The 15,830-nt window shown below is 36.9% G+C and overlaps 1 protein-coding gene across 2 annotated transcripts; it reads right to left on the bottom strand.

Annotated features, from left to right (window-relative positions):
* Positions 1-2,609: 2,609 nt before the first annotated feature.
* On the bottom strand, positions 2,610-12,973 carry LOC143251042 (uncharacterized). Of its 2 annotated transcripts, none has more exons than XM_076502354.1 (2): positions 12,561-12,973; positions 2,610-5,243 (listed from the first exon to the last, which is right to left on the bottom strand). In XM_076502354.1, the coding sequence occupies exons 1-2, from the start codon at positions 12,892-12,894 to the stop codon at positions 3,967-3,969; spliced, it is 1,611 nt and encodes a 536-aa protein (XP_076358469.1). In that variant the 5' UTR covers positions 12,895-12,973; the 3' UTR covers positions 2,610-3,966. The 2 variants fall into 2 exon arrangements, with proteins under 2 accessions (XP_076358469.1, XP_076358470.1); XM_076502355.1 differs by lacking the exon at positions 12,561-12,973 and adding an exon at positions 9,867-11,138.
* Between the last annotated feature and the right edge of the window lie 2,857 nt (positions 12,974-15,830).

Genomic DNA, 15,830 nt, shown 5'->3' with positions numbered 1-15,830 from the left:
AGGTCACAGACGCAGCTATTATAGATTTTTATGCGATAAATATGTTAAAATCAGCGTTGGGAACCGCCGATCTTGAGCGCTAGAGAGATTAGTCTAAGGTTGTTAGTGTAAAATCAGAAAGTCTAAAGAATAATAAGGTTCCTTAACCAGATAATATTTCCTCGAGGGTTTTAAATAAAATCAAGTATTGGATATGTAAGCCATTTGTCACATACTTTGTGAGACCTTGAATAGTGGATACGTACCAACAGATTGAAAATTAGCTAATGTAACTCCTATTTTTAAGTGAGGCAATAGAAACTATCTCAGTAATTAAAAGCCAACTAGTTTTACGTCAGTTGGTGGAAAAGTTTTGGAACGTCCGAAAAAAGATACTTTGCAAAGCCATTTAACAAACTTGAGATTTTTTTTCGGACAGTCAAAATGATTTCATTAAGAGAAAATATTGCCTTACAAATCTATTGATATGCTTTGAAAATGTTACTGCTTACTTATGGGTGTAGCTTTGCTGGATCTGGATTTTCAGAAAGCATTTACAAAGTGGAACATAAAAGGCTTATAAAAACCCTATCTCCTTGTATCTATAGGTGTGAGGGATAGGTTATCTAACTGGATAGGAGAATGGCTTGACGAAACAAAGCAGAGGGTTGTTATACAGAGAGTTCAATCAAACTGGATTAATGTTGTAAGTGGTGTATCTCAGGGTTCAGTCTTCGAATCATTGCTATTTTTGATTCACATCAGTGACATTATGACAGAATTGTTAATAAAAGACTTAAATCAGCTGATTACATCAGATGTTGGATGTTGCTGGTTGTGATGAAAATGCTGCTGCTTTACGTAAGGATTTGGATCAATTAGCGAGTTTGAAATTAAAGCAACTCATGCAAAGAGGAGGGGTTTGCTTGGAATATGACAGCTTCGCGACGGAACCTTTTGCAAGTAAAAATATGTTTCGTACATTCGTCAAATAGATGTGAAAATGTACAGTGGAACGACGTGGTGAGAATTCAAAATCGTTTTGATATTATGTGTCCAACTCCCACATTTAAAAGTGTTTTTTTTCCCGTTTCATTAGTAATGAATTATCGTGGATGATCTTTATACATCCGACACTTTGTATTCGTGACAGCTCTGCAAACTTGAAATGGTGAACAGTGCGAAACAATAGGTGAACAGTAATATATATTGCGCTGGATCTTCTTCGAGTAAAAATTCTACAAAATCCATTTTTGGACAATATGTGTGAAGTTGGTGAAGACGACTACACATAAACAGGCTGTAGAGACTTCTGGGCAAAAAAAACAGAACAACATGTAAAATCTCATCATGGATTTCTAACGCAGATAGACACCTCACACACCGAACTGAAGGTCGCAGGTTCGAATCCCTGTCACACCAAACATGTTAACCCTTTCAACCATGGGGACCCTATAAATTATAGTCAATCCCACTAATCGTTGATAAAATAGTATCCTAAGAGTTGGCGGTAGGTGATGATGACTAGTTGCTTTTCGTCTAGCCTCATACTGCTAAATTATGGACGAGTAGTGTAGGAAGCCCTCGTGTAGCTTTGCGCGAAATTCAAAACCTTCCAAATAAACAAAATGCACCGAACAAGGCTCAATTAAAGTGGATAACCGAGGGCACTAAGTAAACAATGCGCCAGGTAGGGGTGCTGCTATTTATAGACTGTGAAACACTACAATTAAGTTATTGTTACAGTGTCATCTTCTGTCAGAAGTACGTGGCTGTAACTTTTACCTCGTTACGTAAAAGTGACTGAAAATTGGACTGGATATGAATGATTACATTTCCTTTCAAACTGTTTCAATCAATATGTAGCAGTTCCTTTTGGGTCCAGTCTTCGTGGCCTAATTATAGTCCACTCTTAATCTAACACAACACGTGTAGGTTTGTTTCTGTTTACGGCGTTTCGCGTTAGACATTCAAGTTTAGCACGTGGCAAGCTATAAGAAAGGCAGGTAGTCAACACCACCCACGGCTTATTCGTGGAAAAGTGGGATTGATAGTTACATCATAACATTTTCACGGGCAAAAGGAAGAGCATGTTCGCTAACGGGATTCGAGCCATCAACCATAAATTAAAACTATATTCTAGTATTAACATTCAGAACGTGAATAAAAGTTATTGTTATTGGTTATAGTCGTTTTCACAGTTAGTACTAATTATTTGTTACATTTCTCTCTCCTTCTTTTCATTAGTTAAATAACGATTAGTTTGTATCATTCTGTTTCAGTTGCTAATCTGCTGCCATCTTTAGGAAAATCCTACATTTTCGGTTTGTAATACCGAAATTCGATCCTAGGTCTTCTTGCTCAAATTGTTGAATGATGCCAAGACGCAGGGTATAAATTACCCAGTAATCAGTATCTAATGAAAAAAAGGGTGAACAATTAACAATTAGGCTTAAGTGATCATACGGGCTACTGACCAAAATAAGGAATAAATACACATGTTTATTTTACAACAAGGATTGCTTGGACATTTGAAATATCCAAGTTCCAAAATACGGAAAGTGAGGAGCTTAAATAAACAGGGCCTGATAATATTTTCAGTCCACAAACAATATGAGAATAAAAATTAATAAGAATGGCTAAAGTAATAGTTTTAATTCACCGAGAAGCTACAAAGGCGAAATGAAACATCATAAAAAATTATATACCAAAAACAACACCTATTAAAAATGAGCTACTTATAAGTATTAAGTAACAATCCGCAGTTAACTGTGGTGTTTTTCGCACACACAAGTTTTGTTTTATTAATAATAAATGTGCGAATAACGTTTTTATATTGTTGTACATTGTTACAATAATGATATTATTAAAGTTTTGCCTTGAAAAATGAAATAATATTTTAATAGTTGTTTCATGTACAAAACAATTGTTAAAATCAGAGAGGTTTGCATATGATTATTCCATACTTTGATTCACACCATATTTTTATGTTCCATGTCCTCAGAAACGTTTGTAAATGGATTAATTGAGACTACATCATCATGTATTGAAACGATTTCAGGTACAGTTTCTGGTTTTTCTTCAACGACAACTGGTTTTTGTAAAGGAAGTCCCTCGATATTGGTCATCTCGCCGACATTTTGTTCGTAGTTTCCCTTTTTGACAGATTTTACTTCCTGTACCACTTCCTCATCATCAGAGGCTGGTTCCTTTATTTGAGGAAAAATGTTCTTTTTGTCGACGATGAACTTGACCAAATGATCAGTTCCTTCTCGGTGAACGTTGTCTTCAGCAGGATTTACTTCATCACTGCTTTCTTTTTCATCAGTATCTTTCGGTGCCATTTCTTTCGACTGTTGAAAAATAATCTCTTTTTTAACCATAGGTGTGATTTGACCATAATCTGCTGGATGATAGATTCCTTCTTTATTAGAATTTATTTCTTCCGCATCAGCATTTATTGATGCTGTTTTCTTCAACTGAGGAAAAAAAATCATGGAATCTATCAAACCCTCCTCTTCTGGTTGGTAGTTTCCTTCTTCAACAGGATTTATTTCATCAATAGCTTCTTCATCAACAGGATCCATAGATTCTGGTTCTTCTGACTGAGGAAAAGTACTCTCTTTGCCAACCATGGAATCAATTAACCCACCTTCTTCTGTTTGGTAGATTCCTTCTTCAGTGGGATTTGTTTCATCAATGACTTCTTCATCAACAGGATCCATAGATTCTGGTTCTTCTGACTGAGGAAAAGTACTCTCTTTGCCAACCATGGAATCAATTAAACCACCTTCTTCTGGTTGGTAGATTCCTTCTTCAGTGGGATTTATTTCATCAATGTCTTCTTCATCAACAGGATCCATAGATTCTGGTTCTTCTGACTGAGGAAAAGTACTCTCTTTGCCAACCATGGAATCAATTAACCCACCTCCTTCTGGTTGGTAGATTCCTTCTTCAGTGGGATTTGTTTCATCAATGACTTCTTCATCAACAGGATCCATAGATTCTGGTTCTTCTGACTGAGGAAAAGTACTCTTTGCCAACCATGGAATCAATTAACCCACCTTCTTCTGGTTGGTAGATTCCTTCTTCAGTGGGATTTGTTTCATCAATGACTTCTTCATCAACAGGATCCATAGATTCTGGTTCTTCTGACTGAGGAAAAGTACTCTCTTTGCCAACCATGGAATCAATTAAACCACCTTCTTCTGGTTGGTAGATTCCTTCTTCAGTGGGATTTATTTCATCAATGTCTTCTTCATCAACAGGATCCATAGATTCCGGTTCCTCTGACTGAGGAAAAGTATTCTCTTCGCCAACCATGAAATCGATTAAGCTACCTTCTTCTGTTTGGGAGATTCCTTCTTCAGCGGGATTTATTTCATCAATGTCTTCTTCATCAACAGGATCCATCGATTCCGGTTCCTCTAACTGAGGAAAATTACTCTCTTTGCCAACCATAGAATCGACTAACCCACCTTCTTCTGGTTGGAAGATTCCTTCTTCAGCGGGATTTATTTCATCAATGTCTTCTTCATCAACAGGATCCATAGATTCCGGTTCCTCTGACTGAGGAAAAGTACTCTCTTTGCCAACCATGGAATCGATTAACCCACCTTCTTCTGGTTGGAAGATTCCTTCTTCAGCGGGATTTATTTCATCAATGTCTTCTTCATCAACAGGATCCATAGATTCCGGTTCCTCTGACTGAGGAAAAGTATTCTCTTTGCCATGTATAAACCTGATTATACCATCCTCCTTTGGTCGATAGTTTCCTTCTTCATCAGGATTTACTTCATCAATAATTTCTCCTTCAGCAGGATTTACTCTATCGATGACTTCTTCATCAACAGGATCTATATATTCTGGTTCCTCTGACTGAGGAAAACTACTCTCCTTGCCAACCATGTCTGGCTGGTAGAATTCCTCTTCAGCGGGATTTACTTCACTGATGACTTTTTTGTCAACATAATCTACATGTTCCTGTTCCTCTGTATTGTCATCATCTGGGAAATTGTTTACTGGGTTCACATTTAATGGCTTTACACCGTCACCAGCAGGTTTTGTGTGAACTATAATGCTCATATAAGTTTCTTTTGGAATATTCACCATGTCAGACACATCATCTGTGAAGAAAGCGTTTGTTAGCATCATATCGTTAAACAGATATTTATCATCGTCGTATCCAGGAAGTGCCTTATTTATTTCGTTTGGAGAGGACCACAACAAGTACGGAAGTTCCACGCTATTGACAAACCTGTCATCTAGAGTAAAAAAAAAATATAAATCAAATTTCACTTACTAAATGCTTAATATCTAATTTAAATTAGTAGAAAAAACAACGACTTACGCAAACAATATTTAAGGTTTATTTGTTATATATGAATTTTTAAAAACAAAAATGGTGACGTCTTCTTTTCGTTCTAATTTAATAAGTATCTTACGAAATTCCGTCAGTTTAGAAGATTTAGATTGGTCCAAAGTATATTTATGTATTAAACTGAAAATAGAAAACAATTTTTATAAGTATAATAACCAACAACTAATTTAAAGTAAATAGTGATATTCGATAAACTAAACAGTATAGCTAATACTGTTAATGAAAATAAATAATCTAATTTATTTTACAGATACTCAAAGTGTCGGCTTGAACTATAGTCGTAGAAGACGTTTGCTTGGAAAACGTGAACTTATATAATATATAACCTGTTTTCCACCAATTTGTTCTCTCCCATCACGTCAGATATGAGTGAGATCTGTACCAAGCACATTACTGCTTAAACGGTGACATTTTATAGGAGTAGTTGTTAAAGAGTACAACTGAAAACCGGTGTATATCAAGATAAAAATATAGTGAGTAAAAACTGGAATGGTTATGATGTTACGATCAATCCCACTATTCGTTGGTAAAAGAGTAGCCCAAGAGTTGGTGGTGGGTGTTTATGACTAGCTGCCTTCCCTCTAGTCTTACACTGCTAAATATGTGTATGATAGCATATGGCTATGGCTATAGCAGATAACCCTCGAGTAGCTTTGCGCGAAATTCAAAACAAACAAAATTTCATTATTTTACGTTCCAAAAGAATTCTAAAGAACTAGGAACGTTCTCGAACATTGTCTTCTGAAGTAATGTAAGAGCAAGAATCTTAATGTTATTTTCAGTGAAATCCCGAAGCAGGATTACAGTTAGGAACAGTTTTTTTTACGTGATAACCACATATATACAGAACTTTATCACACCACCTTACAAGAAAAATACTCTTAATAAATACGTGTTAAAAACATTGAAATTGTTTCAACTAATATGGATTACTCCTCTGTTTTAGTGTTTTACCATGAAAAACACCTTATGCGAAACTTTGGCTAGGCGACTGAGTCAGAGACCCCTATAAAGAAAGATGGAGCCTTTCGTAAACTTGACTTTAATTTGTAAGCATCTAGTTACAGCACCCATTACCACACTTGTAATGCGCCCATAGTTGTAAGTGTGGGGCGTGTTCAAAGGCATCGCGGAACAAACCTTGTAAACTTATGTTTGACATTGTTTCGGTTTCAGAATACAAGGCAGAAATGTACACTACAGTTACAGCACAGGAACCCTTAGAGCGTGTTATACATGTACTAATGTTTACCATAATTTATTGATATACATATACCAATGTTTACCATAATTTATTGTTATACATATACCAATGTTTACCATAATTTATTGTCATACGTATACCTGGCAGAGCCCTTACTTTGTCGCTACACACATACGTAATGGATACCGTAGTTTGCTATCATACACATATGTAGTGGATACCGTAGTTTATCTAGAATAGCATAAAATACTCGTTTCCCATTGTAGGGTTCAAATGAGTCAACTTTGCAGTAACACCTAGAAATATTCCATCCACCAAAATGAAAGCCTACCTGGAAGACCTAGCTAGAAGACTGGTGATCCACTCTACACAAACTGAAAACACCAACAAAACAGCGGACAACAACCACCAGAAATAAAACAACTTTGACATCAATTCCACCGATAACCAACAACCTATCTTTCCAGGCAGAACTGAAAACATCTATTTCCCTGAAACACCTCAAAACAGTATATTAAACAACTTTCTCAAATAATTTTCACACAAAACTATCAACATAATTTCGCAGAAAATAAAAATAAAAAACTACCTCACACAAGTTCCCCGCTAGTACAGCGGTATACAGGGGCGTAGCCAGAAATGGCCATTGGTATGTGTGTGGGGGGGTAGTTTGAGTGCTTGATGCAAGCTCCGCAGGCGCGAAGCCATGCTAGGGGGGTCAGGGAGTATGCCTCCCTGGAAAGTTTTAAATAAAAACATAAAAGAAAAGCCTGAATTATGCATTTTGAGACCACCTTTTTGGCAAATTTCAGAATGGCACACTGAGGTGTTTGTCTTATTTTTTGATCATAAATAAATATATAGGCATATATATATAACATATAACTTAAAGTTATCAGGCCCAGCAAAGTAGGCCTACAGTTCTGTCATCAACATATAAAATATAGAGTCACTCAGGAGAGTGCAAAATATATGTATAGTGTCTATAAACTGTATTCAAATATCGTGGACAGTGTATGTTCAGATTTCGTGGATTTCAAGAATTAACTTCACAAATAAACAAATTTTCGGGCAATTTTGCGCTACGGGGCAAAGGGTGATGTCAAGCTTTCAGCAAGCCTTAAAAGTACAAAGAGGAATGCTACGTATCTGAGTCCTCAAATTCAAAATGAACTCATTAATGCCTGTAGTGCTCATGTTCTTGATGCTTTGGTCAACAAGGTTAATGCTGCAAAGTGTTTCTCAATATTAGCTGATGAAACAAGAGATATTTCAGGCATTGAACAGTTTTCGCTGTGTGTTAAATATTTGCATGCCAATGACATCTCTGTTGCAATGAGAGAAGATTTTTTTCAATTACCTGTTTATGATGTGACAGGCAGAAACTTGGTTGATGTTATCATAACCAATCTGACAAAATAAGGTATTGACATGGCTTACCTGCGAGGACAAGGGTACGACGGTGCTGCCTCTATGAGTGGGAAATTCAGTAGTGTCCAGAGACACATAACTGATAAATTCCCACTTGCACCCTATGCACACTGCAGTGCCCATTCCATAAACTTGGCAATTTCTGATGCTTGTAAAGAAGTTCCTGTGCGAAATTTCATGGAAGTAATTTCTAGCATTGAAAACTGTCTCAGTACACGTTTTGGCTCTTTAGGTGGAGAATAAAGCACCTGAATCGAAAAAAAAAAGTTTGAAAGGTCTCTGCCCAACCAGGTGGGTTGAGAGGCATGACTCAGTCATTGTCTTTCTAGAATTAATCCATGCAGTTACAGATGCCCTTGAGACCATATCAGGTTGACAAGACAGATATTCTGCCACGCAAGCCAATCAATTGTTATATTCTATAACACAACCAGAATTCATCATCATTCTACTTAACATTGCTAAATTGTTTTCCTTTAGTTTATCTCTGTACAACTTACTGTAGCAACAGAACATTGATTAAGGTGCTGCGATGCATCACGCGGAAATAGTGGAAGATTTAATCCGTTTACTCAGAAATAATACTGTGAATGAATTTAACAACATTTTCTGTGAGGCTCAAACTCTGTGTAGTGAGCTTCAAATTGACATCATAATGCCAAGGTAGGCTAAAAGACAGATGTACCGTGCTAACTCACAAACCACTAGCCCTGAGGAGTACTTTCGTATTGTTGTATTTGTACCATTTGTTGACCATTTTCTTTCACAAATATGTGACCGTCTGTCCAGTCACAAAACTCTTCTTACAAACTTCATGTGTCTACTACCATCAGGATCTACCACAGAACGGTCAGAACCTACAGCACAACAATGTGACCAAATTAGAGTTGGTCAACATGTACAAGGCTGACATTGACAGCACTTCACTAGCTGCAGTAGGTGAACTTAGGGTTTGGTACAAATCACTTGCGAACAAGAGACCAAAAAATGTCATAGATACAATGTGCAATGCAGAAATGTTCCCAGTCATTTCTAGACTGTTGAAAGTATTTGCCACGCTGCCTGTGTCAACTAGCTCAGTGGAGCGTTCGTTTTCAACTCTCAGAAGACTCAAAACGTATTTGAGAAATACAACCACTGAAGATCGATTGAATGGCCTGGCCTCATTATACATTCACCGTGATATTAAAGTTGAACCAAACTGTGTTGTAGATGCTCTGGCAAGAACGAACAGGCGTTTGAGCCTTTCATAGATATTCGATTGTATTTCTCTGGTTCTGACAAAACTTGCTGTATTAAAGAGTGTTCAATCAGAAATTTGCATTTGACCATTTGTTGTGTGTGAAATTATCTGTCATGCAATCACGGATCTTTATGAAACTTCACAGGTGGCAACTGAACTTGTCTAAAAAGTTTGGGTCCATGGGGGATTTAACCCCAACCTACCCCTGGCTATGCCCCTGGCGGTATATCTACGGATTTACAACACTAAAATCAGCGGTTCGATTCCCCTCGGTGGGCTCCGCAGATAGCCCGATATGGCTTTGCTATAAAAAAACACACACCTCACACAAAAAGATACTAATTCTACAAACAACTTTAAACAAAGCAACAACATAAAAATTCAAAACGCAGATAAAGGCAATGCTATAGTTTTTATGAACACAAATGATTACATTCAAAAAATGAACAACATCTTATCAGATACAAACAAATTTAAACTACTAAACACAAAAACACATGAAAAACAATTAAGCAAAATACTACCACAAATGAGAAAAACCAACACAATCTCAGAAAATATTTATTTTTACCTACGAAAGATCGACTCATGCACACCATAACTATACGGCATCCCTAAACCTCACAAACCTGATTGTCCACTACGACCCATAACGTCGACCTACGAATCATTTAACTGCAACCTTGGTGAATATAGAGCGTAAGCATTTTATAAATATTTGACATCAGCGGGCTCCTTTTACAAAGACTCTTTCAACTTTAAATATATTTTTAATCAACTGAATAATAAAGCCTTGTTGGCCAGTCTTGATGTAACCTCCCTCTTCACAGAAGTCCCAACAACTGAAGCCAGCAAGATAGTTTCAGAACTTTATATCCAAGACCCCAACTCATTGATGCACAGCAACCAATTAGCAACCCTTATAGAATTCAGTACCACCAAAACTAACTTTATGTTTAATAACCAAAATTAACTGCAAATAAATGACCTAAGTATGGGGAATCCCGTGTCACCAGTTCTAGCCAACATTTTTAAGACACAGCTTGAATCACAAGCGATCAATTCAACCTTACACCCACCACTATATTGGTTGATGATACAATTACTGGATTCACATCTACAGAACACACACTTAGTTTTTTCAATCACGTTAACTCGATACATCGCAACATTAAGTTCACTTGTGAACAGAAAAAATTATCAAACAGCATTTATTAATCTTAAGATCACTAGAACTGATACACAATTCAAAACAGAAATCCACAAAAAAGTAGCCCAAACTGGATTATACATTCCATGGGACTCAGCACATGAAACAAAACAAAAGCTCAACATATTAAGAAACCAAATAAACACAGTCACAAAACTGTATTAACCTGATAAAATTAACGATGAAATCAACAAAATAAAACAACACTTCATCAACATCAACAAATTTCCTCAAAAAACAGTTGAAATAATTATACGCACACACCTAGACCAACAACATACAAACAACAATAAATCCCAAGATACAACAAACTAGAAAACCTTATACTGCTGCATACCATATGTTCCCGATATCAGTGAAAAAATAACCAACATTCCAATAAACACCAAACTCATTCAAAAACCAGGTACAAAACTGAAGTCCATAATATCTAAAAACTACACTGACAAACACATCACCAACATAGTTTATAAAACACAATGCAACAATTGCCACGACTTCTATATTAGAGATGGCAGAAAAACGAAAACCAGATTCAAAGAACAAAAATAAAACACCTTAACACGTTTTTGAACGCTGCAAATCAAATAAACACAACATAACCATAGAAAACACCCAGATATTAAGTAGGGAAACAAATATAAACAAACGCAAAATCAAAGAATCCCTGCTTACACAGCAACAAAAACCAAAATTAAATCAGTATAAAGGAACACCTTTATACCTATACTAATTAATAACCCAACATTCATTGCAGCGCCCCCTATAATCCCGTACCCGTTTATACCCTCGTCCCTATGACATATCTGGCAACGGTCACTTTCAAACTCTCTCTTTTTTAACCTAAAGATGACCTAGAAAGGTCGAAACGTTGTTCTTTCCTTATCAATAAAAGTGTTAATATCCATACCAGCTGTTCTAAAACACATTTTTATTTCAAGTGGGTTTCATCAAGAACAGAATCTCTTTATTCGTTACACCTTAACTTCAGCTATTACATAAGTCATCAGCCGATTAAACACAAAGATCAAAATACGAATATAACTTATCAAACTTCACCACTTTCAAAGGTAAGATTTGATAATGCACTTGTGTCTTTTAAGAGGAAAATAAGTGGGATAATTACAGCTCTATAGGTAATAATAGAAGTTTTTACAGTTTTGTTATATGATGATAATTAAATGATAATCGTAAGTTGTTCAAACAATAATAATATAATTACTGCCACCAACAACTGGTCACAGATATATTGTTAAAATGACATCGTGAGTACCAAAAGTTAATAGACCTAATATGGTCATGGACTCGAGGCCCCTACCGCCAGCCGCGGAAACATTATTGTGTTATGGTCAATCCCACTATTCTTTGGTAAAAGAGTTGGCGATGGGTGGTGATGACTAACTACCTTCTCTTTCGTCTTACACTGCTGGATTAAGGTCAGCTTGTAACAGGTGACCCTGGTGTTGCTGTCCGCGAAATTGTAAAAAATAAACACAGAACAAAACATCAAAGTCACTGTGGAGTGTCCAACTTAACTCTGGTCATGAGAAACTCAAACAGTAACAATCTTATTTTTCTATAACATCAGTGAGGACTGGAAGTCACTGTTGAGTGTACAAGTTAACAAGTCTCAAATGATGACTCAAAACAAGGCCCGGCATGGCCAAGTGTGTTAAGGCGTTCGACTCGTAAGCCGAGAGTCGCGGGTTCAAATCCCGGCTGCACCAAACATACTCCCCCTTTCAGCCGTGGGGGCATTATAATGTGACGGTCAATCCCACTATGACTAACTACTGTACCTTCCATCTAGCCGTCCCTAATTTAGTAGTACAAGACTAGAGGGAAGACAGCTAGTCATCACCACCTATCGCCAACTCTTGAACTACTCTTTCACCAACGAATAGTGGGATTCACCGTTACATTATAGCGTTCCCCACGGCTGAAAGAACGAGCATGTTTGGTGTGACGGGGGTTCGAACCGTGTTGTACATACATCTTGTCCTTTCATTATATACCGATCTGTAGTTTTTGTTTTTTCTTAGGCAGAGTATGTGATACAAGATTTTAACTATTCTCGAAATGTTACCAAAAAGTTCTGAAGATTTAGGCTTACCATTAGTGTCCACAGCTTCAAAAGGCAAAACTACGATATTTTCAGCTGCTCGCCAGCCCTCGTATTCGGACTGATCCAAAAGTCCGTTAGCATCTTTGTCATAATTTTGAGGGATCCTGCCCGGCTGATGTTCTCGAATCTGCTTTTCCGGAATGATGTTAGAAACAGGTGGACCTCGTTCTGTTTGGGTGAACACCTGAGTTTGAGTTATCGGGTTTATGTCGACAGGGCCGGTTCTCTCGTAAACTAAACTTTTGTGGTTATTTTCATTGTACACCGGTAATGCAAATGCTGTTGCCCCTAGCAACGCTAGATACAGTATCACGTGCATCATTATTAAGAAAACAGTCGCTCAAGTTCTAGTAGGTATTAAACGAAATCTTAGACACTATCCTCTATTTGTAGATTGGAGGCCAATAAGGCGGAGTCTGGCTGATGTCTTGAGCAAGCTGTCCTGGGTTTTTTACTACACTAGCGTCACCTGTTGATCGTTACTTACCTTGAAAATTTGGTCTTGCTATAAATCAGTGATTTCCCGAAAAAGAAAGTGCTGAGTAATATGAATATATACTTACAGAAAATTTAAATTAAAATAAGAATAAATTGTGTGATCATGATCAAGGGACTTGATTAAATGTACTCTACTAATTCTACTGTTAAGCCTAAATCTGAAAATCAAAAAATATAAATTAGACGTACGAAATTTGGGGATTTCGTAAATAAATTGGCTTCAGATATATACAAAAGAAGAGTAGTCTATTATACATCCCTTTTATTGAAAAATCTTGAAGGACTTAACACAAAAATTTAGTGTTAAAAGTATAATATACTAATGTTTTATGACAGTTAAAATTGAACGGTTTCTGCCTTATAACTATGACAAACAAATAACTTTAAGAAATAATTCTTGTTGATAAAAATTACAAATTATAGTTATGGACCTAATGAGTTTAAAGTTGTTAATAGATCCACTTCTGTTTCTATAAGAAGAAAATCTTCTAATTAGCTGCATGCACATTTCTTTCAGCGCGAGGTAAGAAAAGATGGTCTGTCTGTCTGTTACGAAATTTCGCGCAAAGCTACACGAGGGCTATCTGTGCTAGTTGTCCCTAATTTAGCAGTGTAAGACTAGAGGGAAGGCAGCTAGTCATCACTACCCACCGTCAACTCATGGGCTACTCTTTTACTAACAAATAGTGGGATTGACCGTCACATTACAATGCCCTCACGGCTGAAAGGGTGAGCACGTTTGGTGTAACAGGGATTCGAACCCGCAACTTTCGGATTACGAGTCGAGTGTCTTAACCACCTGGCCATGTCGGGCCTCGTAAAAAAAGACATGTAAATGTTTCGTTGAATATCAAAATCCTACAATACAGTTAATTATTACAATACGGCTTAGTTACAGGACGCTTATCGAACGATCACCGGTTCGAATCTCCTGATCTGCTTCACAAGGAGGATTTATATAGTAAAGACGGCTAATGTAGGCATGGGCGTTCGCAGGGAAGTACCTACCCCATGGAAAAAAAACTATTCTTTATTTATTTCTTTGGCGCATGTATACATTTTTAAAAATTCAATTCGCAATTTCGCACTACTTTTTCATCCTCTGGAAAACTTTGCCTCTCACTGAAAAAATTTCTGAGGATGGCAATAAATGTGGGTATTATGAAACGTTTATTTAAAACATTAAACAACTAACAACGTTTTGACTTCATTAGTTCATCATCAGGTTAAAAATAGGGATATATATATAAGTTTTTGAATAATTACTGCAGATTTGCATGGATTATAAACTTTGATTAATTAAATGGCCCGGCAGCTAAGGCACTTTACTCGTAATCTGATGGTCCCAGGATCGAATCCCAGTCACCCAAACATGCTCGCCTTTTCAGCCATGGGAGCGTTATAAATCCACGATCAATCCCACTATTCGTTGGTAAAAGAGTAGGCCAAGAGTTGGCGGTGGGTGGTTATAAATAGTAGCCTTCCCTCTAGTCTTATACTGCTAAATTAGGGACGGCTAGCGCAGTCGCAGATAGCTTAGTTGCTTTGCACCATAAAACACCAAATTAACCAACCAACCAGCTAGCGCAGATAGCCCTCGTGTGCCTTTGCGCGAAATTCAAAATAAACCAAATCCTTACTCGAGCATAGAAAGGAAACAATACAGAAGTTAGATGTTCAAAACATAGAACATTACGATTGTTACATGTTCCATCACTGGATGTTAATAGTCAATATTTACAGTTTTCGAAGACAGGATTTTTAACTACATTTATAAACTAACTCTTAATTTAGGTACGTTATTTGCATTCGTACAAAACCCGGATATCTAGGTTTAGGTTTGTATTTTTCTTTTATGAGCTATGATATGTTACGGTTTCGTTGCGTTTATGAATAATTAACTTAATTTCGATGTGTAAAATAAAAAGTGGTTTAAGTATTCTCATTTTGAAATGCTAGTTTGGTTGTTGAATTTCGCGAAAAACTTCACAAGAGCAACATGAAAGAGCCCGACTAAACGTTGAAAAGATAGACGAAAGGGAAGGCAGCTAGTCAACACCACACACCGCCAAATCTTGGGCTACACTTTACCAATGAATATTAGGGCTAGCCAGCACGTTATAATGATCCCATGACTGAAAATACGAATATGTTTTGCCACAGGTTTCGATCCCCCTACACGCAGTTTGTGGCTCGAACGTCCTAACAAAGAAGGATATGTTAGACCATTTTTAAATGCACTATAAGTTTTGTTTGGCCAGTAATTTTTCACAAAACGATAATTCCTAGAAAAAAAATATTGTACAGTTTTTATATATTAACTAATGATATAAAAACAAACTATCCACGTTGTTGTTGTGTGCAATGGAAACATTTTTGTTTACGTACTTACGCTGTATTTCAATAATAATTTAATGTAAATGAATAAATTAATAGAGTAAGTAATGGTTATTAGTTCTTAATCGCTTTGATTCAAAGAAAAATAGGCCTGACATAACCTCGTGGTCAGGGCGCTCGACTCCCAGTCTGCGGGTCGCACACTAAAATTCTTGTTACCGAACATGCTCACATTTTTTAGCCGTTGGGGCGTTATTATGTGATGGTTAATTGAATAGAGTCCTTGTGGCGGCGGATGTTGCCGGCTGTTTGCCTTCCTTCTGACAAGTTAGGCTATACTTGAACCTCGCAGCCCACGTACGTGTAAGGTCAGTTAATTTTGAACGTTAAATTTAATCCAAAAGAATTTTAAAAACAGCGAAG

The sequence above is a fragment of the Tachypleus tridentatus genome, chromosome 5, assembly GCF_004210375.1.
Source record: "Tachypleus tridentatus isolate NWPU-2018 chromosome 5, ASM421037v1, whole genome shotgun sequence".
NCBI classification, from domain to species: domain Eukaryota; kingdom Metazoa; phylum Arthropoda; class Merostomata; order Xiphosura; family Limulidae; genus Tachypleus; species Tachypleus tridentatus.
The sequence above is the reverse complement of the archived record's forward strand: the minus strand, read 5'-3'. Positions and strand labels throughout refer to the sequence as shown.